We start from the raw sequence: 27,971 nt of genomic DNA on the forward strand, positions 1-27,971 counted from the left end.
TGATTTGTACAATATGATGTGAGATTATTGTACGTGATTTTAACATTGAGATTGTTAAAATGTTGATTTGTCTTCGGACATGATTTGGTACAATATGATGTGAGATTATTGTACGTGTTTGGCAAGTCGGAACCTAGCCTTTGGCCGAGCGAAAGTTACGATACAGTTAGAGCTCTAGTCTGTCAGCCATAGTACTTCATGTGAGGTAACGGGTGGTTATCTACTCATGAGTACTCAGATTGTTTTGGATGTTGGGTAGCGGGTGGTTACCCAATATCAGCATAGTACTTCATGTGAGGTAACAGGTGGTTATCTACTCATGAGTACTCAGATTGTTTTGGATGTTGGGTAGCGGGTGGTTACCCAATATTAGCGTAGTACTGCATGTGAGGTAACGGGTGGTTATCTGCTCATGGGTACTCAGATTGTTTTGGATGTTGGGTAGCGGGTGGCTATCCAATATCAGCGGTGTATTACGAGAGGGGTAACAGATGTGTACCAGCGTTCTTGGTACCCGTATTATAAATGCATTTGGGTAACCAGAAGGGTTACTTAATTTCTCATGAGCGTTTTATTTTCATATTTCTTTGGGACAACCTGATGGGCCGTCCATTGACTCATGAGGGCATTTATATTTGTTGATTGTGATTTTTCGTATATATTGATATGCGAACTGTATTGTCATTTTACTCATACGAGCTATAAGCTTACCGGGTTTGTGTTTACAATCCCGGTGCACCAATTCAATGGTGTAGGGGATAATTCCGCAGGTACTGATTAGTGGAGATCGAGTGACGACTCCGGAGATTTGAAGTCGTACGTGTCCGTTCGTGGTGAGATTTCTAGCGTGGATTTTGTGTGTGAGAATTGGAGTGATTTTATTTGTGAGGATTATTACATTTTCCATCATATGTAATGTCGAATTATAAATTTGGTTTGTAATAATCGGTTTGACTGAGTTGTATTTGGAACTCAGAGATGATCCGCTGTGCACGTTAAATGATTTCATTTTCATTGAGATTGTTTTTGGTGTTCTAACGACTTTGAGATTTTGAGTTTTTAGGCTCGAAATTTTGGGGTCGTTACATGTTCTTTCTGGCTATTTGGTTTAAATACTGTAATTGCAAATACTCAATTTCAGTTTAACTTCAGAAAGTAGAGTAAGACTAACATTACTAGGCACTGTCATGCATAATCATAAAAGGTCAATTCTTCTTTGATGATATTTCAATTACAGTATTAAGACATTATTTCAATGAAAATTGTGCAAAGTTCTTGGCTCACCTAAACGCGTTAAAGCTTTTATCCCCCAAATTCCTTTGAGCTTATTACCATCTAGGACACTAATGTAGATGGCCTTATTCCATCTCAATATTTCCAGCAGACTTTACACCCTTCGTGTATGATTCAATATCATATCCTCCATGCCTTGAATTGTCAAGCTTTTCGCCTTGACCCCAGATAGCATAAGCCTCTTCACCATGAGCTGCTTCATCACCAATCTCCATATCCTCTTCAGACATTCTCAGAGGCACAATGAGTTGGACCAAAAGGCATACAAGGCTTGTCACCACAACATTAAGTGTGACAATAAAGAGCACCCCGAGAAGTTGAATACCTATTTGACGAACTCCAGCCTTGTACTTTCGCATGTCAATACCATAAAATAGACCAACATATGTTCCATAGGAGCCATAGAACAAGTCATTGAGCTTTGGATGGGCAAAGCAACCAGTGAGGAGTCCACCAAGGGCTCCGGCAATGGCATGAGTGTGTAGGACAGCCATTGTGTCATCAACTTTCTGAAGAAGAGTAGATTTCTTATGGACAACCATCATTGTGTACCAAGGGATTGAGCCGGAGAGAATCCCCATTATTATAGCAGCCCATCCTTGCACAACTCCTACATGATGTTAAACGTTAAGATAGTGTAAATATTTCAGTCCAGCTCTGATATGTTAAGCTTAAGCTGTTCGGTAACTGTTAGCAGACGATGCATATAAGATATAACCATTGGTACTAATATCTTAATGCTTAGAACCTTAGACATTTATGCTGGTTTTTGTAGCTCTTAGTGATTAGTACTTACCAGCAGCTGGGGTGATGCAAACCAAACCAGTGATCATGCCTTGAACTGCTCCGATGACAGAAGGCTTTCGGAAAAAGATGACATCAAGTGCTAGCCAAGTGAGCAAGCTAGTAGCAGTGCAGACATGAGTGTTCAAGACGGCCAATGAAGCATCCATACTGACTACATAAGGGTCTCCTCCATTGAATCCTGTCCATCCCATCCAGAGCAACCCTGCTCCAGTCATCATGAGAAGAATGTTGTTTGGGGGGAATCTTTCCCTGTCCTTGGTTGAACGCGGACCGACCTGCCATCAAATGCACCAAAAACTGTTCATGTTGCTCAACAATAAGGCTAGAGGGTCTAGTACTAATTGACTACTAGAGAGAGGAGCAATCTGAAATCAAATTTCTAGAAACTCATTGTAAAATACCAGAAGTGGATTAGTGACACAGAAAATAGGGTGACACTGAAACCTTTTTTACATTTTAACTTTGTTGCAAAAGTAGTGTGTAAGATTATTAGCTCTAACGGTTTAGGTAGTTGAAGCAAGCAGGTTTTCAATTCTGTTTTGTCTGTTGGAGGGAGAAAACCCCTCTTCAAAGTTTGAGGTGGAAGTGGTTTTGGTTGAAGTTAGTTTTAATTTTGAAATAGATATAAAAAAAATCTAAAAACAGAAAGATGAATGTAAAAAAAAAAAAAAATTTCTCCTACCCAGTAGGCTGCTGTGAAACCAGCAACTCCAGAAGAGAGATGGATGACATAACCACCAGAATAATCAATAATTCCTTTCAAGGCAAGCCACCCTTTTGGACTCCAAATACTATATGCTCCAATGGTGTATGAAAATGTCATCCAGAGTGGCACAAACAACATCCAAGCATAAAAGTTCATCCTTCCCAAAAGAGCTCCAGCAATCAAAATCAAAGTGATTGCTGCAAACACAAACTGAAAGTACACCATTGTGGCATTTGGAAACTTCCCAAGAAAGGCTGGTTCAAAAAGAAACTTTTGTTCCAATGCAACATTTGCCTTCCCCCAAAATGGAGCTGATGAGAAGAGTGGACTCCCAAAAGACATATGATATCCCCAACCAACCCAACACACAAGAACACATGCAAAAGCATAGAATGCCATGAAAGCTGAGTTCACAGCCCATTTCTTCTTCACCGCACCACCATATAGAATTATGAGGCCAGGAACACTTTGCATGCCAACCAGAGTTGCAGCAGTCAGTTGCCATGCGTTGTCAGCTTTGCTCATCCAATCTGGACTGGCCTCATCGAACGCGAGGCCAGGAGGAAGAGCAAAGGTGGTGTTACTCATTTTTTTCTCTAACTTGACTTGCACTGCAAACTAAGCAATGCTTGATATGGTGGTGGACTCAAGCACCCATCAATCAAGCTTTTATGTTAGTTGATTTGGTTTTGATTCTCACGAAAAGCTGTCACTTTGCTGCAACGTATTTGTTATTATTTGCCATTTATGATCTTCCTATGTGTTGTTTCTGTCTTAGGCAACCAACTGCTACTGTATTACACATAGTTCTGGACCTTTTGGCGGGTATTCCAACCATTTAATCTTAACTTGTTATTCATGGATCATATATCTTCAGCCGAATAGGTATATATCTTCCAAATCATATTTGTGCAGCACATCATAGAAAATGGTGAAAAGAATCATGAATACAATATTGGTAATGGAATTTTGAAAGGATGAGGTAAGATGCAGAAGGGATTAGAGAAAATATGGAAGCTTGTCTTTGACAGGAAGACATAAGGAGCTCCAAAGCTATCACATTTTGGGGTAAACTACTAACACCAGAAGACAAACAAAGTCTAGTTTGTACAATTGAAAGGTATCAAACAAGTAATACATGCTGCACTTTGGAATGTATCCAACAATATATGATAAATTGGTTTGATAGATTAGTTAGGATTGCAACCTTCTTTCCTAATGTTGTGTTTGGATAGAGGAAAACAATGAAGAATTTAATTAAATTTCAGAAATTTGATATTCTTTATCCTGTTTGGGGTGAAATTTCTATGAAAGTGCAAATTGTATGGGAAAAGATAAGGGAAATTTGAAGTTTGTTTCCCTGTTTATTTTCTATGAAAAAGAGGTGTCATTAATCTTCAATTCTCAATCTTTTACATACAATTTTAACCATTTTTTAAATTATAGGGAATAGTATCCAAACAAAAAAGAAGAAAATTTATCAATCACCTTTATTTGACCATACTCATGCCCACCTACCTAGATAAATGACACATGTCCTAGATTAACCATGGTTATCCATATAAATTATTAATAATAAATTCAATATTTTTCTAATTTTACATTTAACTAAATTTTTAGAGTTTAATTTTTCTTACAATTTTTCGGATGTATAGTTTAAAGTTTAGGGTTTATAGTTTTTTAATCATCATAAGCTCTAAAAATTCTAAAACTCTAAACCCTAAAACCTGAAACCCGAAACCTTAAACTTTATATATATAATATATATTTATAATTATTAAATTTAAGATTAAAACAAATCAATAATAAATTTCATTTTTTAGAGATAACTATAATCTAACCATAATAAATAAAAAAGACACATGGTGTTAGTCTAGGTGGGTGGGTATGAGTGGGCAAATATGAGGTAGTCGGCAAATTTGCTTCCAAACCAAAGAATTCTCAATTCTTAGAATAAGATTCCTATGAAAATAGGATTCCCATGAAACTAACATTTCCATTAAAGTTATGTGTATAGTTAAGGAAGTAAAAGTATCGACGGAAAACTAGAGGGTTGAATATAGACAAAGTTGTCCAGAAACTTGTATAAAAAAAAAAGTTGTCCAGAAACTCTTGAGCAAGATGCAAAAGCAAAAATGGGTTAAAAGAATATTGTGCTTAATGTAATTTAGTTTAAGGAGATGAAGAGACTTGATATATCATATGGTTCGTGGTTATAATGGGACTTTGAGTTATGTTTCTGCTGTTGCTGAGGTCGATTGAGAATGATACAGTCAGAAAAGAACACCTTCTGTTTTTTCTACGTAATTTTCGTTTCTAAAAGAAATCATTAGTACATTCAGCCACAGCCTATCAATTATGTTCTTTCTTTGCAACTGAACACAATATTATTTCGATGAATTTATACAGAAATTAGTTTTATAAGATCATACTGCCTCAGAGTCCGTTTTTAATTTTGTTAGAAATGAAATTAAAAAAATTCACAGTACACAGTGGCTCTCCTGAGTCCTGACGACATATTTGTAGTTCTCCATCATAGTTTCTCTTGGATTACTCGACTTGTGACGATTCAGATAGTATATTTGTGTGACATTATGAGTAGATGAAATCTAAGCAGAACAGACTAGTAACAAGTAATCTGGAGTTGATCAAGTCACTGGTGCTCAACATGAAACACGAAATGTCACTGGTGGAATTGCTTGTTTCATCCCCATTCCTAACCATTTTGGTTATATAAGACTAATTTTTTGAGATTAGCAACCTTGTCAGACCCCTTATGATTTTGGTTTCAGCCATTACAAATTAGCAGGTTTTGGTTCGAAGGAGGCTTAGATGTCCTTATCAATCTAGCACACTCTTTCGAGGGTGAAGCATTGTTCAACAAGATTGCTCTTGCTGCTTTTACCCCGTACCGATCACTCATTTTAGCCAAAGATTATACACAGACACTTTAACTATTACTTCATGTTTCACTCTGGAATATATTTGATACAAAAGTATGGAGTATTGTCATGAACGACAATTATATAAATAAACTAATTTCTTCCAGGCAAAAATTCATCATAAAGAGTCTGTAAAACAAGCTAGAACAATAAGGTGTTCAGTTACCACTGGGAAAACATGGGGTTTCCATCCACATAAGAATCCATGTCAGCATCCATCATCTTCTTCATCAGCAAAGCAGCCTTCTCTCTGGCTCTAGCTGATCCTCTGACTGAAATATCAGCTACCAAACTGGAGAAGTCATGAAGCCTCAGAGCATCTCTGACACAGCCCTCGCTCTCGTCAAAGAGGAGAAGCAGAAGTTCAGCTGCACCTTCCTTGCTCAACATGCACTTCCCTTTCAACACTTGTACCATTGAACTCACAATCTGATCAGTTTTGCTCAAAGCACTCAGCCCTTCATCAAATCTTGCAAGAAGGCCTAGGACCTGAAGAGATGTTCCGGCTAGGTCCTCATCATCAGTACTTTGACTACTTTCCACCACTTGGAGAAGCACCGGCACAGCTCCTTCTCTCACTGCCACAGTGCAGTTCCCATGGAACCGAACAAGCTCTGCTAGGGAGCTAAGGACGTGATGAGCAGCAGGACCACGGGGACCTGAAATGGCCTTGACAAGTAATTGGATTGTGCCTGCTACACCAAACTTGGCTTTGTTCTTGTCAAGCATAGCTAAACTGCAGACCAAAGAGGAAGCTAACTTGCCAGATTCTGTCGGGTTAGAGATAATGGTATTGAGGTGGTAAATGGTTTCTATATCTGCGAGCGATAGCTTTAGATCAAGATTCAAGGAAAGGTTGAAGAGGATGGACAATGCGAAAATCTGAATGATGCTGGATGGAGATTTTGAGAGGGCAAGTAAGACAGGGATGGCTCCTTCCGTTTGTGCAAGCAGGTTTCTGTTTTGGGGACTCACCTTGGTGATGGAAGCTAAGGTCTGAAGAGCTTTCTGCTGAACCTCATCATAGTCTGACTGAGCATCAGAGAGGCATGCCCTAATAGACTCACGAATCCGAACTGCTGACATCGCTCCTGGCGCTGGTTTCAGAGAAGTGGTTGCCATGCTTAGACAGACTTTGGTGTTAGAAACGTGGTCATGAATTTACCAAGAAGATGATCACACAAGCCAAGACAAACATGTAGTAGATGATTCCAATGCATTTGCTGCGGATTCTTGGAATAAACTCCAAAATTTGGTCTTCGGGTGTCCCATGACAAAAGTTTAGAAGCATGTTTCAGAAATACTATGCTGGACTATCTTGTAACCATAGAACCAATTGGTAATGCCAGTGTCTAATTGGCTGTAACATATTTCGGATTCAAAAATGATTCATCTTGTTGAACACTTGGAGAATACCTTAAACAGTGGTAATTGTACATAAGGACATCAATTTCAGCCAAAGCAAGAAGAAAGTTGCCATCCATTATTGATGTTTATAGGATCCATCTTTATAAACCAGGCCAGCAAGAACCTAGTTGTCTATTCTAACGAACAAAACTATCGCCAACTCAAACATTGGCAGAGCGATCTATGAATTACTAAGACTCGCCAAAAGAATTAGTGAAGCTACACAGTATAACATACTGACTCCTCATGACTTTAATCTTATTTCCCCAAAAAAGTTCTCAGCTACATCAATGATGAGCATCTGGAGGACCTCCTGGGCCAACAACTTCCAGCTGTGGAGGATATTGACAACTAATTAGAGACCTATGCATATCGATGGCTACAAAATGACAATCCTAATATACAGACTTGAAATATTGGGAACAGACGGGGCATTCATGCGGCTTGCCTTTCTCCAGCCAAAACCACACAACATCGTGCTCTTCCTCTGCAGACATATTACAGTTAGATGCAGATGCGGAATGATGTTAGTTCATGCTGGAAGAGTCTACCTCCTTGAACACCAGGACATCCAATTATTCTTTTGACAAAGTAGGACTTGACTAGAGCAGGTGCAACCTACAGCACAGAAAACACAACAGCCTTACTCACAAGATAACGTAAATCAAACACACTGACACATGATCTAAAACCAAACTGCATACAGGAATTTATATGTAGTGTGTACTATGAGAACGAAAGCCAAAGCCATGTGGCATACTTGTGTATGATAGGCAAGATCAAAACAAAAATGCAGCCCAAATAGGAGTGTACCTTGGTACCAAAAGGACCAACTGGATAATCGATCTCAAGAATGTCCCTCCCCTCAAGCTCAGCCTGAAGCTCCTCTCGCTCGTGACCCGCAGCAATGGGCATTATATCCTCCACCTTCTTCTTCAGACCTACACATATCCACACAATCAACACCTTCCTCCCTCATTTTTAAGAGCTTCATGCATAATCAAACCTCAGAAATGTCAGTTTGTGATTATTCATTTTATTGAAAATCTCAACACACTCGTTCTAATCCGCAGTTTGTATACTGATCGAGAGAACAATGAGCTGCAATTGAAATGTGAAAAGAAGAAAGAGGAGGAGAGGGGCACCGGAGGTGGAGGCGAGATTGGGGTGGAAGGCGTGGAGGCTGAAGAGATAAGAAATCGACGGGTGAGAGAACGAGATGCGGCTAGGGCTTGGAGCTGAGCCGCCGACGAAGAAGACACCACTCGCCTCCACATTTTCTTCTTTCTCTCTACTTTTCCACTGGTTACCGATTTGCAGCGACGCCAGCGACTAGATGTGGCAAGTTGCCGAAAAAACGGTCCGCAACGTTTGTGTTTAAATAAGGTTATCTGTGTTATATAATTTTATTTATTTTTATTATTTTAAATAATTATAAAAAATAAATATTCTAATTACAATGTTTATGGGCAGGGCTTGCCTGATATAGGCCCAAGCTCAGCCCGTGAGCTGGGTCGGACTTAATATTCAATCAAATGGACCGGTCTGAATTGTTATGAAAAATAAATAAACCGGCTCGAGCACGGCACGATCACGAGCACAATTTTGACCCGCTTAAAATATGTACGGTCAGCTCGACCCGTTTGCCACAGTGACGCGCGTTCGTTCGCTCTTCTTTTCTTACCAAAATTTAGTGTTTTTGGGTCGGGTTATGAATATAAGGCCCCTGTTTGGATGACTTTATATATATATAAACAAAAAAACATCTAACATCCGCCCGGGCACTCATTCTTCTGCCTAAGCGCTCGATTTATTGTTCATGTAGTCAAAATTCTACCTGGACAATAAACGACTATAATTGACATCATTCAATCATCTCCAACCAAGTAGTCAATTACATGAGTAATTGACATTCTAGGATCTCATGTCAAATTTGACTTTGACAAAGCAAAGAGTCATTTATTATTTTATTGATTTTACACTTTTCTTTCTCTATGGCTGATTCGTGTTCTCTTCCTCCTCATACTTCAAATATTTTTTTTTAAAACATATGATTTGACGGTAATGTTGGAGTAGATTTGGTATGACGGTCAAATTTCAAAATTTCCAACTCCGGTCAAATTTGACTATCTTGTTGGAGTTGTTCTTAACCCTCTTAAGCTAGGAGTTTTTTTTTTTATAACATTGAGCAAATTCCCCAAATAGTTCCCATAGTTTGTATTACAACAATTTTAATAGTGTCCACCAAATGCATAGCTCCTTTCATTTACAGGCGCAGCTTAGCTCGTTATGGACAAGAACTCTCCATCTGTTCTGGCCACAAACAAGAGGAGAAGCGAACAATCGTCAACAAATCTGAGGTGGTTGAAGCGTTAGGCGCCAAACGGCATCTTTGATACTACAGTTTCACAGGAATGGTTTGAAGCTTTTGCGATCCAGTTTCAATATTCTCCGGAAAAAAAATGAACAAAACATTGTTCAATGCTTGTGTTAAGCTGTTAACTAAAGATCAGATCACAATTTAGTATTGCACTCAAAGGAACACATCAGTCTAGCTTGGGAGACTGCTTTCAATTGCCATATAAAAGTACCAACCCTTTGCTAAAGACGAGGACATGAGCACCAAAGACCATTCTGTAAAGTACCTTGCAGAGTCTAATATAAGCAACTCAAATTACAAAAGACATAGAATTACGACTATTCCTGCAATGCATCATTCTCAGAACTAAATTCCAACCGCTACAATAATATCACATCATTATCGCACAGCCTCATACTCATATAGTCATAGTACCCAAGTTATTCATTTCTCAAAAGATACGCTCAAACATGCCAATTATTAATATTCTAAGCTATGGCTGATAACCAAATTACTGAGCATTAGCTTCAGGAACGGTGGAAAAAAAATCTCCCGCTGCGGCAATGTCAACTTTCACTCAGAGTCTGGGGAACCATTACCATAAGAAACCAGGCCCTTCTTCTCATTCGGACTTTCTGATGAAGACCTTGATTTGTTCTTGCCCGCCAGCCTTGGAGATTGTGAGTCTGAGGACCTTGAAGCTGATGGGCTCCTGCTTCTTGAAGGAGATCTGCGCCTCTCAACCCGAGCAGCCACCTCCACTGGGGAACGAGAGCGGCTTCGAATTGGACTGCGGCTCCGGATGGGGCTACGGCTCCTACTGTAGCGGCGACCACGACGGGGGCTACGTGATACGGGAGACCTGGTTCTTCTGCTCCTGTATCTGCAGACAAGTATGATGAGGAATCAGCCACAAGCATATCAGGAAAAGCAGTAACGAAAAAGAACGAAAAGCAAGTGCAAATCCTAACCATTTCCAAACCACTTTGTACCATATGAATTTCAAATGAGGGTCTTAGAAAATATCCACAATTATATTAAACAACAGCTCAGGAACAGAAATTTAAGCAAGGTGGGTCACATACCTTGGAGGTGTTCTTGCTCTTGGTGGGCTTCTATAACGCCTTGGAGAGTACCTTCTATAACTTGAATACCTACAAAGGGAGAAGGCATGCAGTTGGCGAATTGGACTATAAAATCAAGACACAGAAAAAATAATTGCTGCATGTAGTACCTGTCCCGATCACTTCGACCTCCATAACGATATGGTCTCACAGGAGACAATGAAGGCGTTCTGTACCGCCGTGCATAAGAGTAACGCTGGCTGAAACCCCGTCCCCTTCTAATGCGCTTGGGTGAGCCATCAGGTGAAACACTTCTAGACAAGCTCTTATCCCTATCAGATGGAGGAGTTCTAGCTCGGCGCACCGGGCTTCGACTCCTTGAGTAACTGCGATGATTTCCACTCACAGGCCTGACAGGACTCTGGCTAATGTTTTTCCTATTAGTGACCCTACCGGAGCTCCTACTTGCACTCCTTCTAGAAGATCTAACAGGGCTTTGGCTTCTTGAAGCTCTCACAGGGCTTCTGCTCATTGATCTTTTAGATACTTTTCTAGGAGGGCTTGGGCTAACACTTTGTCTGGGTAGGGATGCAGGACTATCACTGTTAGTTCTTTGAGACCGGGATTTAACTGCACTTCTACCCCTCCAACTCTTCACTGGACTCCTGCTGACATCTCTTGCTGGGCTTCTACTGCTATCACTCTTAACAGGGCTCCTGCTGAAGCTTCTACTCCTTTGAGAGGCGCGAGGAGGGCTTCTACTAACACTTGAACTCTGGCTCTTTGGACTTACACTTGGACTCTTGACCGGACTCCTCCTGGGACTAATACTCATACTCTTACTCAGGATCCTTTTAGGACTCAAGCTTCGGCTCCTGCTCATCAACTTACAATAAAAGTCCAGATCTGGAAGAATCGGAAAACATAAAGAATAACTGAGGTGTGACAAGAATCAAAAGAAGACCTAGATTTGCCTGGGTGATCATCAACTATGTCCGGTTGCCTATCTGTAGTTTTGTCAGATTTAGCTTCTGTTCGCAGGCCATTGCTCCGCTGCTCTCCATTCTCCTTGGGAAATTCACTTTCTTTCTCGAGCACAATTTCTTGCTCCCTGTTGTTGTGGTGATTTGACAAAGCATCTCCATCCACTGCAATAGAAGATTGGTTCCCAGCTTTAGACATTACCAAGAGAAAGACAGCACAATCAGACACTAGGGATACAAGAAACATCAGCCGTGTTTTCTGAATCAGTTCTGCTTAGAGATACATGTTTCATTCTGCCAATACGTATGGTAAACTTTTGAAAACCAGTTATTTAATAGACAAATAATAAATAATTGTTATGGGTTCACCGGAAAGACCTTCCAGATGATGCAATTAAAGAGCTTGTACAAAAAAGGGTTTTGGAAAAAATAAGGCAGTTTATCTTTTATTAGATTAAACTGCAATTGTGACAAATTTTGAACTCTAAAGGAACATAATCACCCTCAAGATGTTACAAATTGCTACTATTATGTGTAGAGAGAAAAGACTAAAGAATACCAGCTTTTTGAGATATCTCCTTTTTAGACTTCTTATCCTTCCTCTCAGCATGAAGACCACCATCTTCAGGGTTACTGTCACCCTCAGTATCTGTAAGGCTGTCCGAGGCCCTTCAGAACATAAATCAAAACGTCAGCAACCATAACCTAAGTTCCGAACATAAATCATGACAAAAAAATATTAAAAATATTATTTCCTCAATAAAGACAGTGTCACCTATAAACAGCCCTACCAAAAAAAACAGGATATGTAAACATTTCACACAATACAAAGACACACAAGTAATACCCCATGGAACCTTATATCAAGTTTATACTCCACGGCACCTTATACCAAGCAAAACTTGCAACAATTCAACTTTCAAGACATACCACGCAACACACCAAATATAATAAGGCTTGATAGCATAAAAACCGACTACACTAGTGTCCGTAAGCAAGTTTTCAACCATAGGCACAACTACATATAAAAACAAATGATGTCTGTAAAAAGAGGTGCAAGCCAAACAGAATTTGGAACCAGAGAAGGTTTTAGCTATCTACCTTCTTGATCTGATCTTAGATCTCTTACCATGCCGTCTGCGCTTATTGTCCCGTCCCTTATCCCTCCTTTTTACACGTTTATACTTGTCTCTTTTATATGACCTCTTTCTTTTCTTACGTCTGTCATCATCTGAAGAGCTACCATAAGAGGATGAGGACACATCAGAGTCAGAATCACTATCAGATTCAGAATCCGAGTCACTCTCAGATGTTGATGATTCATATTCATATCTCCTCCTTCTCCTCTTCCTTCTATCTCTTGAAGATTTCTTGTGTTTTCCCTTACGTTTCACTTCAAGACTATTAGCATCTGAAGAAGCTTCCTTTACTGCTTTTACTTTCTTGTTGTCTGCAAACCAAAAAATCAGAACCAGAAGCCAAGTTTAGATAGAATATTCTGGCTTTAGATAGTCCCTAATGAGAAATAGTGTTTTGTATTGCGCAAGAACTTGAGATTATCGATAATAGTGAACCATAATAACTACCTTCACTATATTCCCCACAGTTGATGACTTTCACTGTCACAGTTGGATTCCCATCTATGTCACCTGCATTCTCTATTCTTTTCAAAACGTCCCATCCATGTCTTAGCTTCCCAAAAATGACATGTTTTCTGCACACCAAAAATACAGTAGTGAAAAACAATACGCACCAAGCATATAGAAACAGCGAAATAGAAGTAAAAAAACAAACCTGTCGAGACTGTGATTAGCTTCAAAGGTGATGATAAACTGAGAACCTAAAGAGTCACGAGTGGCAACAGGCATAGAAAGAAGTCCAGGTTCATTGTGTTTTAGCTTGGACGACTCATCTGAATCAAAGTAAAACTACCAATCATCAGGCATGACTACAAGCATATACCATTATACCAACACAAAATATATTTTTACAAGTTCACACACTAGGCATGTCAACACAATCAGAGGTTTCAGGTTTGAGTAGAACATGACCAGAAACAATAGAGCAGCACATTAGATCTTTCAATTTTGACTTTTAAAAAGACCATACATGGTCATTTTACTAAGCTACATATATATATATATATATAGAAGTCAAACGGGAAATTGGAAGTCATCATCCACCATTCCACCTGGATAAAAAGTATAGAAATTGAAAGTCATCATTTTACAGGCAGTTCATTACGTGCTAATTGTGTGAGCATCAGATCTTAAGTCCTTCACCAAACAGGAGAGAGAGAGAGAGAGAGAGAGCATAAATTACCTGGAAACTCCTCCTCACTGTAAATGCTTTCCCCACCAGTGCCTGCAAGTCAAGCATACAAATCCAATAAAATTCAAGCTGAGGTGAAGTTAAAAAAGGACCTCATGGGTTTTTCAAATTACTATCGGATCCATCCAAACTGCCAATCTAGTTTAACTACTTGATTTTACTAACCATGTCAGATTGGATTCTATCCTAAAACCACAGCGTATGATTGGTTCACAACAGCACGTTGTGATTGGATTCTATCATTCCTTCTACCTTCCACCACAACAATTTTTATACTCAAAAGAAAATTCTTGGAAATGAGACAAAAGGCATACATCACAAATGGATTTATACTATTCCAGATGTCATTGTATTGTCTTATGTCGGTATCAGTTTAACTGTTATCTTCAGTACCTTCTATGAATTTTAAGTAACCAGTCTACCCTCTCAATCAGTTTAGGATTCAAGGCTTCAAAAATTGAGAATAATAATGATACTGAGAACAAATGTTCATTAGAACCACCATTTCTCTAGACTTCATACCATATACAACTAAATAAAATCAGTATATAAGTTATCATTCTTAGTCCACAAAAGAAATTTTCACCCTTCAATAATGGATTGCTTCATGAGAACAGAGTAACTATACTATCTTCTAATAACAGCCTAAATATACCAGGAGATACAGATGAAAGAAATGACGATCAAATTGACTGCAGAAAAGTAATGATACATACCATTCCTTTTAACAAAATCACCACCCTGCAAAACGAACACTGGTCATTAATCCTCCTCAGTTAAGCAAGAATGTGTAGGCGAAACTGGTTTGAGCATGGCAAAGCATAGTAAAATTTCAAGAAAAAACAACTAAGTACAACCTTAAAACTATATCACAAGAAAAGCAGTCGTGACCGTCAGCCCTGTATCCTACAGCATAAACAAGGGTAACTGGCTAAAAGACAAACCAGTGCTAAGACATGCTCAACCAGAACACGCTACAAAGGCAAATCAAGAGTAAGACGAGGCATACCTGAGCGTAATATCCTTTTACAATGCGATGGAAGAAAGACCCTTTGTAGTGTAGAGGTCTCCCACTCTTTGGACCGATTCCCTTTTCTCCTGAATATTCAAAACAGAGTCGATATCAGAAACCCAACATCCTAAATCGTGGAACTGTACTCCCTAAATATTAAGTACAACTAACCCTGCAGAACAAATTAGGATGCAATGTCATGACTCAAGAGCCAAATGACAATGACACAATTACATTACCAGTACACAGAGCACGGAAATTATCGGCAGTCTTGGGAGCCCGGTCAAAGAAAAGCTGCAAACAATCAGCAAGCAAAGACACATCAGAAAACTTCAAGATTAAACAAATAACAAGAACGACATCATTTTAAGAACATATACCCCCTAAAGAATCTAGATCTCGAACCAATACCTCAAAAACCATTTTTTCAGCAGGATCTCCATCGATGCACACATCCATAAACACCAAGGGGTTCTTCTTCTTCGACATTCCTTCGTCTTCAAACACAACTCAAGCCAGCATAACAACTGATACAAATTCCGCAAATTCAATATCGTAGCCAGATCAACAAGTACATACGAATACGGACACTCGAAACTATTGGAGCCACAAAAACCAAATCATGCACTGGAATCCTTAAACCCTAGTCATATATCCACAAACCCTAAGGCCAAATGCATGCGTCGAACACGAAAATCACAGCATCGAGCTGAAATAACAGCGCATCTGAGCTTTTTTTAAAACTCTATAGTTACGATTGCATCATCAAATTTGAGAGATTCAAAATTTCAGTCCTCAAAATTTAAAGCAAAAAAATAATAAAAATCTACAGGGTTTAGGATTGAAACATTGCGGAGTAGAATAATCGAGAGTAGTGGAAAAGATAAATGGAGAAAAGGAAGAAATGAACAGTATAGAAACCCTAAAGGGAGGGAGAGCTCACCTGAGAAACGCAGAGCCACAGAGACGAGATGAGAGAGAGTGTGAGGTTGGTCGAAGAATACCTAAGCAGCAGCTCCCATTTATATATACGGGGCCTCAGCTGATTACACTCACCCCTTGAGTGAAGTTACCGGACTGTCCCTCCTACTGGTGAAAGTATTTTTAACCATTATTTATTTGTTTTCGTCTGACGTCATTTTATTGTCTCGATAACCGATGTGTATGCAAATCGAGTTGCTTATGCATTTTATACCTCGGGCAACTTGTGAAAGGATTCACTATTTTAGTCCTATCATGTTTTGGAATACAAAGCATGAGGTTAATGTCATGATAGACAATCTCGTAAATTTTGTTTATGCTCGCCAATCTCCATCAATCTAGTTTACACTTATTGTCTTTATAATGCTCCAAATATAAATTATTTAACACAAATCACTCTTATATATGTAAAGAGATTTGAACTCATAATTTTCATGGTGTCAGTTGTCCTAGATAAATATCAAGTCATGACTCACCACCAAGCGTCAATACTTGTATAGAATCTACTAAGCGGTGTAATTAGGGTAATGCTCAATGTATAATATGTGTTTAAACCTCCCATCTTGAACAAGAAATATTTGAACAACTTGTAGTTTGTTCGGCCACCAAAATTCATCTACATACATGTGTCGGAGGACCCACAATCACCCAATATGGCGATTGATTTAAAAAAAATACTACATGATAATTTTTTTTTTGGTTACACAATATTACATGATAATTTGTTTGGGGAATTTTGCTTTTGGATTTCGAGCATGAAAACACATGATATGAATAATTGAATGTGGTATGGAAATATTGGGATTAAATATAAAAATAGTAAGAAAAAGATTTGAGGTTTTTGGTAAATAGGAGTTAAAAACTTAAAAGAAAGAATGCTCCTCTCGGAATAGTAGAGACTACAAAGAACGAAAGCCACCCGGTTTTCCATTCTCTCTCTGCCGCCGCTCCTTGGTCTCGGAGCTCTGAGATTTGCGTCGGAGCAAGACACACCACTCAATTGCCGATAATTGACACAAGTTGAAAGCTTTGTCTTTCCCAGCTCACTGTGACGGTATGTATTCTCTTTACTGATCTTGTTTCGATAGCACGAACATAAATGGTGTTAATTCTCAATCAGATGGTTCTTGGGTCCGTCGTTATTACTAGGAAATATGTCCGGGTATTGATCGTTTTCGCTCATCAAGTTATGTGTTTTGGTGACTTCAATTCATACATATTTGTATGAACTATGTTGTCCACATGTTTGCAGAGGTCAGTGAGGAAAACCCGAAAGATAATGATAACACCTTTCTGTAGTTATTTTGTGGAAAGCATTATTGGAACACAATGTTCATATAGTTTTGCATTTACCAACCAGTTTGATCCAGCAGTTTAGAATGACTTCAGCTTGCTCTTGTGTTGTGTTGGGTTCTGCAAAGTGAATGGTTTTGATTTTAATGACTACAAGATGGGAAATTCTCAGTCTTTTGTTGTGCCTATATGAATTTGTAATCTATGCGTTGGCAGGAGGAGATCACGACAACATGTGGAGGAGACTAGTACCCTCATCACCAGGGAGGCGTCAAGCTTTTGGCTCAGCCCCGTGCAGATCCACCCGTCCGTTCCTCAATTATTCAGCATCTTCCTTGGCAGTGGAACCGTTTCAGGGGTCATTTACTCTGTCATCATTTCACGCTTCTATCGCTTTTTCTTCTAGACCTGCATTTGCTATAAATCACGAGTACGACCAAGTTCAATCTGACCTTGAGGTTAACAGCTTAAACTGATACTGTTTATTATTTCTTTTTCCAGAATCTTCACTAGTTTTGAAGTATCATTTTTTATTAATAGGCTATTTAAAGGTATCATTTCATTATATGTAGGGAAGGAACAATACATTGGGGCAAAATGCAGATTACAGTGGGCTTCACAGTCAAAATATTAAATGGTCGTTTATGGAGATACCACATTATCACTGGAATTTTATACAGGACCCTATCCAGATTCATCCAGATCGTTTAAAGGCTCTCCGGCAGAGCTCGGACCAGTTTCGTCAGAATTACGGTGGGGGTTTCAAGGGAAGCACAGACACTGAAATTGTGAATAATCCAGTTCAACAAAGTGAAAACTTTAGCCGGTTTTGTGGGCCTGAAAATGGAAGGTTGCAGCAAACCACCCAACAAAATTCATATGTGGCTCACCAGGAAAAGCCGAGGGAACTGGTACAGATGCCACATGGTTTTAAATCACAAAGCAGTTCAGGATCTCCGGGAAGTATAAACCACAATTATATGCAACACTCTGCAGAATATCAGCAAAATACGGTTGATTATAATGTACGGAGCATTTCTGCACAAAATCAAATTTTAAGTGATTGTTACAGAAATAATGCACTACACCAGCCCAGTGTTGATACCAGAAGATATCAGCAAAGCCCACAGGTTGGACAATATCACCAAAGGCTGCAGTTCGAACAATATCAGCAAAGCCCCCAGGTCGGACACTATCACCAAAGGCCGCAGTTTGGACATTATCACCAAAGGCTGCAGTTCAAACAATATCAGCAAAGCCCCCAGGTCGGACACTATCACCAAAGCCCCCAAGTCGGACAATATCAGAAAAGCTTCCAGGTCCGACAGTATCAAAGATACCCCCAGTTCAGACAATATGAACAAAGCCCCCAGGTCAGACAATATGAGCAAAGCCCCCATGTCAGACAATATGAGCAAAGCCCCCATGTCAGACAATATGAGCAAATCCCCCAGAGTGGACAGTATCAGAAAATCCCCCAGGTTGGACAGTATCAGCAAAGCCCCCATGTCAGACAATATGAGAAAAGCCCCCAGATTGGACAATATCAGCAAATCCCCCAGGTTGGACAGTATCAGCAATGCCCACGGGGTGGAGAACCAACTGAGGCTTCTGATAGTGACCCTAATAGTGTTAAGGGTACTTTTGAAAAGTTGGATTTGTTTTGCAAGGAGGGGAACGTTAAGGAGGCTATGGAGGTCGGACAGTATCAGCAAAGCCCACAAGGTGGAGAACCAGCTGAGGCTTCTGATAGTGACCCTACTAGTGTTAAGGGTACGCTTGAAGAGCTGGATTTGTTTTGCAAGGAGGGGGAAGTTAAGGAAGCTCTAAAGGTCTTGGACATGCTACAGAGGCAGGATGTGCATGTGAACTTGGACCGGTATATTCAGTTGATGGATGCATGCGGGGAGGCTAAAGCTCTTGAAGAAGCAAAATCTGTTCATGAAAACATGAAGTTACTGTCTCCTTTAGAAGTGAGCACCTACAACAGAATTTTAGAGATGTATTCAAAATGTGGTTCCATGGAGGATGCATCAATGGTTTTCGATAATATGCCGAAGCGCAATTTGACGTCTTGGGACATTATGATAACATGGTCTGCTAAAAATGGTCATGGGGAAGATGCCATTGATCTATTTACTCAGTTCAAGGAAGCAGGGCTGAAACCCGATGGACAAATGTTTATTGGGGTTTTCTATGCTTGTAGTATTGTGGGAGATGCAAATGAAGGATTATTGCATTTTAAATCAATGAGGAAAGATTATGGGATTGTCCCAACCACGGATCATTATGTGAGTGTAGTTGATATGCTCGGATCTATAGGTTTGCTGGATGAGGCTTTGGAGTTCATTGAAAAGATGACATTGGAACCCAATGTTGATGTTTGGAAAACCTTGATGCATTATTGCAGAGTTCATGGGTTCTTAGAGCTTGGGGATCGTTGTGCTGAGCTAGTTGATCAGCTGAATCCCTCTTGCTTAAATGAGCAAGCAAAGGCTGGCCTTATTCCTGTGAGTGAATCAGATCTTGTTAAGAAGAAGGAGAAGAAACAAATAGCCGCAAAAAATCTTTTAGAAGTCAGAAGTCGAGTCCACGAATATAGAGCAGGAGATAGATCTCATCCTGATAATGAGAAGTTTTACTCTCTACTTAGGGGTTTGAGGGAACAAATGAAGGAGGCTGGTTACATCCCAGAGACTAGATTTGTGTTGCATGACATAGATCAGGAAGGCAAGGAAGATGCTTTGCTTAGCCATAGTGAGAGACTTGCTGTTGCGGATGGTCTCCTTGCCAGCTCAGCTCGTTCACCTATTAGGGTAATCAAGAATCTTCGTGTATGTGGTGATTGCCACTCTGCGTTAAAGATCATCTCCAAAATTGTAGGTAGGGAACTTATTATGCGAGATGCTAAGAGGTTCCACCATCTCAAAGACGGCAAGTGCTCTTGCAATGATTACTGGTGAACAACTGGATTTAAGTTGTTGTTTATTTTATGTATAATTCAGATCTGTTTAAGCTTGCATCTGAAAAATAATAACTCTTTAACGCTTTCCTCTACATGATCTAGTGAAATATTGAGTAATTTTTTTTAATGCCTTTCCTGCTTTTAACTGAGAGTTCCAAAGAATATAATGTTTGTGTGAAACAGAAGACACTGATATGTACACCCTTGAAATTATCTGCAGGCTCAAAAAGCTCTTACAAATGTTGAGCATAAGATATATTCTTACTGGCCCCTAGCATAAATTCTCCCAATTTAGCTTGTTAGTTGTTACCTTCTTTGCAGAGGGGTTGCTGTTCTCCTCCATGTGTACTGCTATGCTTTTCCTATTTATTTTCTGAACTACTTCTCTTCTAGCAGACAAGGCAGACGGATATGTTGTACAATATGATCATCTTGTAGAATAAATAGTTCAAGATTTTGGAATGCCTGATAAGTGATACCTTTCGTTCCTGTGGTTGACTACCTTTCGCAGAATGTCACTGGATAATCATCCCTGGCTTTGATTGCGTAAGAACATATGCAGTTTATTCCTTGGCTATTGGAATAGTTTAAATTATTTATGTCTTTTGGAATGCTTTCTATAATATACTGCTTTCAAGATTTTAATTATGTTATGAAGTTTGGAAAAATTGCTACCATTCAATCAGTTTTTGATTTTGTACCAAAAGCAAAAGAACATGGATTTCGGTGATATCATTTCAGGGTGGTACTCTGTGGTTCCAGAATTTGACTGAATTACCTCACGGTATTACAGGTCTCATCTTTCCTCTCCTGATTGCTTATTTGCACTATACCAATATTCAGGTAACTTGCTTATGTTCTTGTCTCTGTCTGATTTGAATTATTTACCTATTTCTGTTTTGAGCTGATATGAACTTTTTAGATAATTATATTGTCAAATATGTTCAAAGAATGTTCAAAACTGAATAAAAAATGCTCCATGGCCCCACGTGTAGCTGATGTTTTTATCTTTGACAACAGATTTCTTTCAAGACACATCTTCTCTGAAGACAATGAAGGGCAAGTGTGGCACATTACCACGAGTGAATTTGCATAGCCCTGAAAATCTTTGGAGTTTTTTGAGTCGTTGAGTGAAAGTACATGATTTAATTGCTATAATCATTTTCTGTTCACACAATTGATCAAATCTTTCTATCTTACTGCAGTACTACAAGCATTATCTGGATTTCCTAACATTCTTTCTATTTTTTATTGGCTACAATGTTCCCCACGTACACCTCATTCATTTTTTATCAAATTATGTGAAAATAGACTTTGGTATAAGGGATTATGTGTGTAATATTGTGGTCTTGGAAATTGTCCTTATTCTTCTACATTTTTTTTGTAGGGAAGTCTAAGTCTATTAGGTTACAAATAGCTCATTAAGTGTCATTCAGGTGTGTTAGCAACAATATAGACATATATATTAAACCCTTTTTTGTTTTCTTTTCTTTTCTTATATATAATGTTATCTCACTGTGTTTTCAGCAATTAGCTCTGAAGGATCCTACTATCCATGCAAAGTTGGGTTTGCTGGACAATGATGAGCCCACAAAAGCTGTGAATTCTGAGAGGTTGGGCATGTCACCTTAGCTTCTCCTACTAAAATGAAGAAAATATCTTTACAGAACCTGTTACCTAAAGATCTTGTTAATGTAAGTATTATGAACTAGAACCTTTTGATTTGTGTATTTGTCAGATGTCATTTCAAGCTATTTATTTGTAATTTTCATATCTTGATCACTCCTATTGTTGACAGCTTTCAGTTCAAGTCTTATCTGAAGGAGGTAGAGAAAGAGCACTTCCTTTGCTAAGGTAGTTTCCCTCTTCTCATCAAATTACATATATTGCTTGGCTATAAATCGTTATTTCCAGCACCAGTCATGATAGATTCACTGAAACAGACTTGCTCTTAAGAAAAATCCTGAGTTTGTACGAGCACTTGTAGTAATTGGTCAGACTTGGAACGTGCTCTTACTAAGGTCAATATTTTTCATTTTTTGCTTTCATACCGGCATTCATGATTGGGTTATTTTTTGGTGTAAATATTTACTGTTGCACCTCAATATGTGATTATTAGATTTTTAGAATCCACTGTAGAGTGTAGACCTGTGTTGCTGCAATACAAAAAGGTTAATGAAAATTATACATCAGAGGCATGTTACTAATTAGTCTCTCATGCTTGTCAATTTCTGTGCTATGTTCTATATCAGTTTTGCATATTCACTCATTAATCAGAAGCTAATGTAAGAATTTTACCAACCTGACCCTTGTTTATATTCTCATCAGATCGTTAGTACTGGTGTCCCAACACAACTGGAGGATATTGATAATCTAATTCTTACATCCCGGTGGACTGCTGTTGCTTACATACGGCAGGTGAGGATAGCATTGCTTTACTGGTTTTTCATTTTCAAAAGCATTACTAATATTGAAAAAGTACCGAACAGATGATTAGCATTGTTAAATGTGTTTAACTTCTCTACGCTTGACTGAGCTATGGAAGTGTACTTGGTTCAGTAGATTCAAAACAAAGAAGTCTAAACCTTTATTTTGTGTTTCCCATGTGCTTGCTTGGGGAAAATTCCCGGAAGGGATTGAACGAGCCAGATAAACCAAAGAACAAGGCTCATTATTTTGATAGGTATGGTTATGAGAGTAGTAAAGTTGAGGAAACTATCACGCATCTATATAAGCTACCTGTGTACTAATCCTAGCTTGCCGTTTCAGTGCTCTATCCAATGTGGGTCGCAAGGAAGAAGCTTTAAAGCGTCTGCGCTCGGCTGCTGGTAAAAATCCTGCCAGCAGTAGACGATCTGATTATTGATTCCACATTATATCAAATGCAAATTTTGCCAGGGCTGTGCCATTTGCACTCTTCTGATACACAGGATTGGAATGCCAATAACATCCCTTTTATAGTTTTACTTTTTTGTATCTCAATTGAAAGTTAATGATCATTGATTTGTACTTTTAAATGAAAATGAGTTGATGATGTATGGCAGTCTGCCATGTTTGTATTTGTTGTAAATAAATGATGCTGTTGAGTCACTTCAGGGCGAACTTTCCGCATAAATAGATTTTATGAAAATTATATATTCATATCTTAGTTCCGCATGAAAAGTATCGGTACACCGCTATTAAGAAAATGTCAATCGTCATTAATTTCAAATTTTTTAAGGTCGTTGGAGAACATGCATGCAATATCACTTGTTCGATTACAGACTATATTGTTAGTTGTAAGCAGCTATGTCACCGGTGTCATTGTATTTAAGTTTAATTATTTAGAAATTAGAGAAAAATAAAAAAAAAGTTTATTTTGTTAAGAAGTTCATAGCGAACTTTCCGCATAAATGGGTTTTAAAGAAAGTTCACAGCGAACTTTTGCATAAATGGGTTTTATGAAGAAAGTTCGTAACATAGAAACTTTCATCATAAAAAGTTTTCTGAAGAAAAGTCTTCCGACTCTTTTTTCCTAACAAAACGCATAAAGAAGAGACTTACATTTGAGACAAAACGCATGTCGTTTGCATATGAAAGCTTATGGTCGGCCTCTCACTCGATACACGACGATAGTTTGTGCAAGTCGGGGTGTCAATGGAGAAGGGTTGTGAGCAGCCATGGAGGGTCCTCGAGTTCTACAGTGGTATCGGTGGCATGGTAAATATACTCATATAACCTTAAACCCTAAACCCTCTGTTTCGTTTAGCTTTCATCACAAGTCGCTCAAAGTCTATCTGTGTATTTGTAATTGGGTAGAGGTATTCGTTAATGAAGGCGGCAGTGAATGCCAACGTTGTTGAAGCATTCGACATCAACGACACTGCTAACGATGTTTATCAGCACAACTTCGGACATCGTCCCTATCAGGTTCGGACAGAACATCTTTACTTCAACTGCAGTTTAGTGTTTGATTGCGGTGAATTTGACTGGTAGAGATCAAAAGTTTGAGTCTTTATGGTAACCCAGTTGAAGACTCATGTTGAAGTTCAATTTGGTTAGTAAAGGATCCAGCTTTCAAGTCTTTTGTGCTTCCCAATTTGAGCACTTGTATCACAGATTCACAGTCGGTCAGTTGTTCACTGTACTACTATAACTTATAAAACATCCAAGTTTATAGCTTGTGGAGAATTTGACCAGTGAAGGATTAAAAGTATGAATCTTTGTATGGTTTTCCACATTGGATTCTGTGCGTTCATGTTTCTGATAATCATTGCTTGGGTTTTAAGCTGCTTTTGTTTTTCGAGTTACTGATGTTTGTGTTTTCAAGTCCCGGGACGCGGTATTTATGAGGGCTACTTGAGCTCATCTTGTACATTACTGAATACGTTTGTTCATATAGGGTAACATTCAAAGCCTTACTGCTGCTGATCTTGATAGATATGGCGCAAATGTATGGCTTCTGTCTCCTCCTTGCCAACCTTACACTAGACAAGGTTAGCTTATATTGAAGTCCTATTTTGCAGATACGTAGCATTAATTTGCAATGAATTTCACTAACTACTTATGGTTAGGTCTCCAAAAGCAATCTGGTGATGCTCGGGCATTCTCATTTCTCCAGATTCTGGAGTTGATACCACACATTTCACAACCTCCAACTATGCTATTTGTGGAAAATGTTGTTGGATTTGAGGTGGTCTATTCTTGGAAGTGTATGCTTAATCCTAGTAAAGAAATTGATTTTTATCATTTAGCTTTACTTTGCTTTCATTTTCTCCTCTTGAATGCAGACATCTGATACACAGGGAAAAATGATTGAGATATTGAGAAGCAGTGATTTTATCACACAGGAGTTCATATTGAGTCCCTTGCAGTTTGGTGTACCATATTCCAGGCCACGCTATTTTTGTTTGGTAGTCTCATCCCTCCTAGTTATTTAGAAGTTCTAGGAAACTTTAATGATCGCATGTCCTATTTTAAATGTACTAATCATAAATTGTATGTTCTTACAGGCAAAGAGGAAGCCCTCAACCTTTCGAAGTCAAGTTTTTGATGATCAACTTCTTTGGTCCACAGAGCCATTATTTGGGCATACAAATGTGGATGACAAAGTGCTCTGTGAACTTGATGAGCCACAAGGAAGCTCAGATAAGTTGCTTGAATCTTGTCAACCGATAGAAAGCTTTCTTGAATTCAAGAATTGCAGTGATCTCCCCAACTTTGTGGATGGCACCACTGTTCCTACAGATACCATCAGAGCTTTGGAGGAAGATGAAGAGAATGGGTGTTGTACCTTTGATCAGTACACTGTCCCCTCAAGCTTGATAGAGAGATGGGGAAGTGCCATGGGTATCCTTGTTTTCTTATATTTTTGATTGATTTGTTCATAGGAATTACATGAGTATCTTAGGTCTGGAATCCAGCCGTGGGATCTATGAGTGAGTACTTACAACTATTATGAATGTCCAAGTACTCATTCAATGAAGCAGGCTCCTATTTCTCATATAAAATGAAATGTCCGGCCCTATTAGAATAGAACACTAGCCTCCTTGATCTGCTTCTGCATCATTCTATAATACTTTGATTTTATTTTTTCTTTCTGTTAGAAACTCTGGTAAGATATCCTTAATACTGCTTAGATATTGTCTACCCTGATTCAAAGCGATGTTGTTGTTTTACAAAAAGTTATTATCGATATGTGAAGGGCACTGGCTCCCTTTTGGCAACTGGGCAGGTAAGCCATCAATATACACATGCAGAAAGTCATAGTGTGGAAATTTGGGCATATGAGTAAATCTGAAAAGATCACCCTTTTGATCCTTCAGGAAACCGTATGCTCCGTGCACATAGTAGATTGGAATGTTGCACTTCTATTTCAAGTTCCCTACGCATTCCATTCATGCTTATAAATCCAATGACATTGTCACTGCCTAACACTTCCAAATTTGTAATGGGCAGCCAAAGATAAAGGATAAAGCATCTTCACTGAAGGAACAGAGCCTTAGATACTTTACCCCTAGGGAGGTATGCTAAATTTCATCTCTGCTTCACTTCTTGGTTTCATGTTCTTATTCTATTAATGTATTTTATACATTTCTCAAAAACCAAGCAGGTTGCTAATCTGCATTCTTTGCCGGAAAGCTTTCAGTTTCCACCGCACATAAGCCTTAGACAACGGTAAATGCATATACATATATTGATTTTATCTACTAGCAAAGAATGAGGAAAATTCACCAACAGCCCATGAACTCATGTGGTAAGGACAGTTTGATCCCTGACCTTTAAAAAAGATCAAAGAGATCCCTGAACTCTTATTTTGATATCAATAAGGTACTTCTGTTAAAACTTTTGGAATATTCCGTTAAAATATTTTTTTTTCTGTTAATTTTGTCATTTTGTTATTTGTTAGTTGGAAATTTATTTCTTTGAGTTAGATCTAATCGAAGATTAAACCTTTCGAGTTGTTCTGCAATTTTGTTATTGCCTTTTTCTCTATATAGATAATCTAGAAATTCAATCAGGCTAGATCTTAACGGATCAATATCTGCTACTCCAATCTCCTTTTGGAGATGAATATGTTCGTCGTATAGGATATTTAATATTCTACAAACGTATTCTATGGAGTATTGACTTTCTTGAATATGTTTTGAATGAAAGCACACTTGACACTTATCAGTAGTTTTTTCAGTACAAAAAATACTGGTAATTTTTAGGTCTGACTTCTTTTTTATTGGATAAAATGAGCCAATTTTGTGGCATAAGCCTGATCTTCACTTGTTTATGAGCGAAACAAGCTCTGATACCAGCTATGGCGAATCTAACCGATGCTCAAAATGTGAAGAGGTTTCTGATCTTCTTCAAAAATTTCTTGAATAACTTCGATATTTTCTTGGTATGCGTAGATTCTACGCTGTATTCTGTAGATAATATCTCAATAATTTTTGGTATTTCTTAGAAGGTTCTTTCTTGATTTCTTATTAGTTTTTTATATTTTTCTTTTTCTTGTTGCAGTTCTTTTAAAGACAGTTTAGCAAACGCTAAAAGCCTAAGTCTAGAAGCTATGATAATTGCTATGATGATAAAATAATTGTTTACCTTTGAGTATAGAGGTAGATTTAAAGATTAGTAAACTGCTTAGAAAAATAAATTTTAAGAATTAGGTCCACCATGCTCCGTCAAAATTTTAACAAAATGACAAAATTAACAGAAAAAAGAATATTTTAACGGAATATTCCAAAAGTTTTAACAGAAGTATCTTATTGATATCAGAATAAGAGTTCAGAGATCTCTTTGATCATTTTTAAAGGTCAGGGATCAAACTGTCTTTACCAAATGAGTTCAGAGACTGTTGGTGAATTTTCCTCGCAAATAATTAGTATGCCTTCATTGCATGCCGATATGAATATGAACTTCATGCTTTCCTTGTGGTGTTGATGTCAACTATAACAGTAGTAGTTATGCAAGACTGATGTATCTTGTGTGTTTCTATTACGCTGCAGGTACGCATTGCTGGGAAACAGCTTGAGCATATCAGTGGTTGCTCCATTACTCGGATATTTATTTGCTGAATCATCATGATTATTCCAACACAAATATGTCACTCTGGTTACTCACTACCTTACCTCTGACATGTACTATGAACTACAATGTTCCTTAATGTATCAATTATCATAGTGCCACTGGATTTTTTAGGCTTTTCATCCTTATCGATATCCAGTTTGTATCATAATTGTTATGATCCGGCAGTTGTTTACCAATGAAGACGGGAAAGTTTTTGCATAGTTGACGCACTAAAATCAGTATCCGTTCTTTTGGTCTCATATTTATTTACTTGGTTGAAATGCAGCAT

General features: G+C 38.4%; 6 protein-coding genes across 10 annotated transcripts; 2 read left to right on the forward strand and 4 right to left on the reverse strand.

Moving 5' to 3' along the window:
- Positions 1-1,198: 1,198 nt before the first annotated feature.
- Positions 1,199-3,394, reverse strand: LOC126782393 (ammonium transporter 2 member 5-like). Its single transcript, XM_050507634.1, has 3 exons — positions 2,783-3,394; positions 2,090-2,375; positions 1,199-1,903 (listed from the first exon to the last, which is right to left on the reverse strand). The coding sequence occupies exons 1-3, from the start codon at positions 3,392-3,394 to the stop codon at positions 1,359-1,361; spliced, it is 1,443 nt and encodes a 480-aa protein (XP_050363591.1). The 3' UTR covers positions 1,199-1,358.
- A 2,516-nt stretch (positions 3,395-5,910) lies between these two features.
- Positions 5,911-6,870, reverse strand: LOC126784226 (U-box domain-containing protein 14-like). The gene has a single exon (XM_050509707.1). It carries the CDS (start codon positions 6,868-6,870, stop codon positions 5,911-5,913), a length of 960 nt encoding a protein of 319 aa, XP_050365664.1.
- Positions 6,871-7,263: 393 nt separating this feature from the next.
- LOC126784227 (cytochrome c oxidase subunit 5b-2, mitochondrial-like) lies at positions 7,264-8,432 on the reverse strand. Its single transcript, XM_050509708.1, has 4 exons — positions 8,213-8,432; positions 7,969-8,096; positions 7,707-7,773; positions 7,264-7,642 (listed from the first exon to the last, which is right to left on the reverse strand). Exons 1-4 carry the CDS (start codon positions 8,430-8,432, stop codon positions 7,551-7,553), a joined length of 507 nt encoding a protein of 168 aa, XP_050365665.1. The 3' UTR covers positions 7,264-7,550.
- Positions 8,433-9,787: 1,355 nt separating this feature from the next.
- LOC126782392 (peptidyl-prolyl cis-trans isomerase CYP95) lies at positions 9,788-15,891 on the reverse strand. Of its 3 annotated transcripts, none has more exons than XM_050507632.1 (14): positions 15,848-15,891; positions 15,316-15,431; positions 15,144-15,198; positions 14,902-14,990; positions 14,609-14,633; positions 13,884-13,925; positions 13,356-13,473; positions 13,148-13,275; positions 12,663-13,011; positions 12,121-12,230; positions 11,543-11,726; positions 10,749-11,453; positions 10,600-10,668; positions 9,788-10,397 (listed from the first exon to the last, which is right to left on the reverse strand). In XM_050507632.1, the coding sequence occupies exons 2-14, from the start codon at positions 15,391-15,393 to the stop codon at positions 10,088-10,090; spliced, it is 2,262 nt and encodes a 753-aa protein (XP_050363589.1). In that variant the 5' UTR covers positions 15,394-15,431; positions 15,848-15,891; the 3' UTR covers positions 9,788-10,087. The 3 variants fall into 3 exon arrangements, with proteins under 3 accessions (XP_050363589.1, XP_050363588.1, XP_050363590.1); XM_050507631.1 differs by having other exon boundaries at positions 11,543-11,750; XM_050507633.1 differs by lacking the exons at positions 14,902-14,990; positions 15,144-15,198; positions 15,316-15,431; positions 15,848-15,891 and adding an exon at positions 14,750-14,791 and having other exon boundaries at positions 11,543-11,750.
- Positions 15,892-16,794: 903 nt separating this feature from the next.
- On the forward strand, positions 16,795-23,247 carry LOC126782386 (pentatricopeptide repeat-containing protein At2g15690, mitochondrial-like). 2 transcript variants are annotated; one of them, XM_050507618.1, is made up of 12 exons: positions 16,795-16,939; positions 17,395-17,636; positions 17,751-20,061; positions 20,537-20,689; positions 20,937-20,986; positions 21,164-21,225; positions 21,349-21,414; positions 21,531-21,579; positions 21,678-21,837; positions 21,942-21,997; positions 22,472-22,826; positions 22,913-23,247. In XM_050507618.1, exons 2-4 carry the CDS (start codon positions 17,412-17,414, stop codon positions 20,584-20,586), a joined length of 2,586 nt encoding a protein of 861 aa, XP_050363575.1. In that variant the 5' UTR covers positions 16,795-16,939; positions 17,395-17,411; the 3' UTR covers positions 20,587-20,689; positions 20,937-20,986; positions 21,164-21,225; positions 21,349-21,414; positions 21,531-21,579; positions 21,678-21,837; positions 21,942-21,997; positions 22,472-22,826; positions 22,913-23,247. The 2 variants fall into 2 exon arrangements, with proteins under 2 accessions (XP_050363575.1, XP_050363574.1); XM_050507617.1 differs by having other exon boundaries at positions 17,751-20,689; positions 21,671-21,837.
- A 448-nt stretch (positions 23,248-23,695) lies between these two features.
- Positions 23,696-27,937, forward strand: LOC126782396 (tRNA (cytosine(38)-C(5))-methyltransferase 2). 2 transcript variants are annotated; one of them, XM_050507636.1, is made up of 10 exons: positions 23,696-23,842; positions 23,942-24,052; positions 24,525-24,618; positions 24,697-24,815; positions 24,913-25,035; positions 25,135-25,471; positions 25,762-25,856; positions 26,081-26,146; positions 26,235-26,299; positions 27,622-27,935. In XM_050507636.1, the coding sequence occupies exons 1-10, from the start codon at positions 23,780-23,782 to the stop codon at positions 27,698-27,700; spliced, it is 1,152 nt and encodes a 383-aa protein (XP_050363593.1). In that variant the 5' UTR covers positions 23,696-23,779; the 3' UTR covers positions 27,701-27,935. The 2 variants fall into 2 exon arrangements, with proteins under 2 accessions (XP_050363593.1, XP_050363594.1); XM_050507637.1 differs by lacking the exon at positions 23,696-23,842 and having other exon boundaries at positions 24,563-24,618; positions 27,622-27,937.
- Positions 27,938-27,971: the final 34 nt, after the last annotated feature.

Source organism: Argentina anserina, chromosome 2, assembly GCF_933775445.1.
Source record: "Argentina anserina chromosome 2, drPotAnse1.1, whole genome shotgun sequence".
Taxonomy (NCBI): Eukaryota; Viridiplantae; Streptophyta; class Magnoliopsida; order Rosales; family Rosaceae; genus Argentina; species Argentina anserina.

Coding starts and splice junctions, on each gene's coding strand:
- LOC126784227 (XM_050509708.1), bottom strand. CDS start 8,432: ATGTGGAGGCGAGTGGTGTCTTCTTCGTCGGCGGCTCAGCTCCAAGCC. Junction 7,774..7,968: donor TTGGTCCTTTTGGTACCAAG/GTACACTCCTAT, acceptor TCTGTGCTGTAG/GTTGCACCTGCTCTAGTCAA. Junction 7,643..7,706: donor ATGTCCTGGTGTTCAAGGAG/GTAGACTCTTCC, acceptor ATATGTCTGCAG/AGGAAGAGCACGATGTTGTG.
- LOC126782392 (XM_050507631.1), bottom strand. CDS start 15,393: ATGTCGAAGAAGAAGAACCCCTTGGTGTTTATGGATGTGTGCATCGAT. Junction 13,012..13,147: donor CTGTGGGGAATATAGTGAAG/GTAGTTATTATG, acceptor TTTGGTTTGCAG/ACAACAAGAAAGTAAAAGCA. Junction 11,454..11,542: donor GATCACCCAGGCAAATCTAG/GTCTTCTTTTGA, acceptor GTTGATGAGCAG/GAGCCGAAGCTTGAGTCCTA.
- LOC126784226 (XM_050509707.1), bottom strand. CDS start 6,870: ATGGCAACCACTTCTCTGAAACCAGCGCCAGGAGCGATGTCAGCAGTT.
- LOC126782386 (XM_050507617.1), top strand. CDS start 17,412: ATGTGGAGGAGACTAGTACCCTCATCACCAGGGAGGCGTCAAGCTTTT. Junction 17,637..17,750: donor AAGTTCAATCTGACCTTGAG/GTTAACAGCTTA, acceptor CATTATATGTAG/GGAAGGAACAATACATTGGG.
- LOC126782393 (XM_050507634.1), bottom strand. CDS start 3,394: ATGAGTAACACCACCTTTGCTCTTCCTCCTGGCCTCGCGTTCGATGAG. Junction 2,376..2,782: donor GTTTCACAGCAGCCTACTGG/GTAGGAGAAATT, acceptor ATTTGATGGCAG/GTCGGTCCGCGTTCAACCAA. Junction 1,904..2,089: donor TTGCATCACCCCAGCTGCTG/GTAAGTACTAAT, acceptor AACATCATGTAG/GAGTTGTGCAAGGATGGGCT.
- LOC126782396 (XM_050507636.1), top strand. CDS start 23,780: ATGGAGAAGGGTTGTGAGCAGCCATGGAGGGTCCTCGAGTTCTACAGT. Junction 24,816..24,912: donor AAAATGTTGTTGGATTTGAG/GTGGTCTATTCT, acceptor TCTTGAATGCAG/ACATCTGATACACAGGGAAA. Junction 26,147..26,234: donor GATACTTTACCCCTAGGGAG/GTATGCTAAATT, acceptor AAAACCAAGCAG/GTTGCTAATCTGCATTCTTT.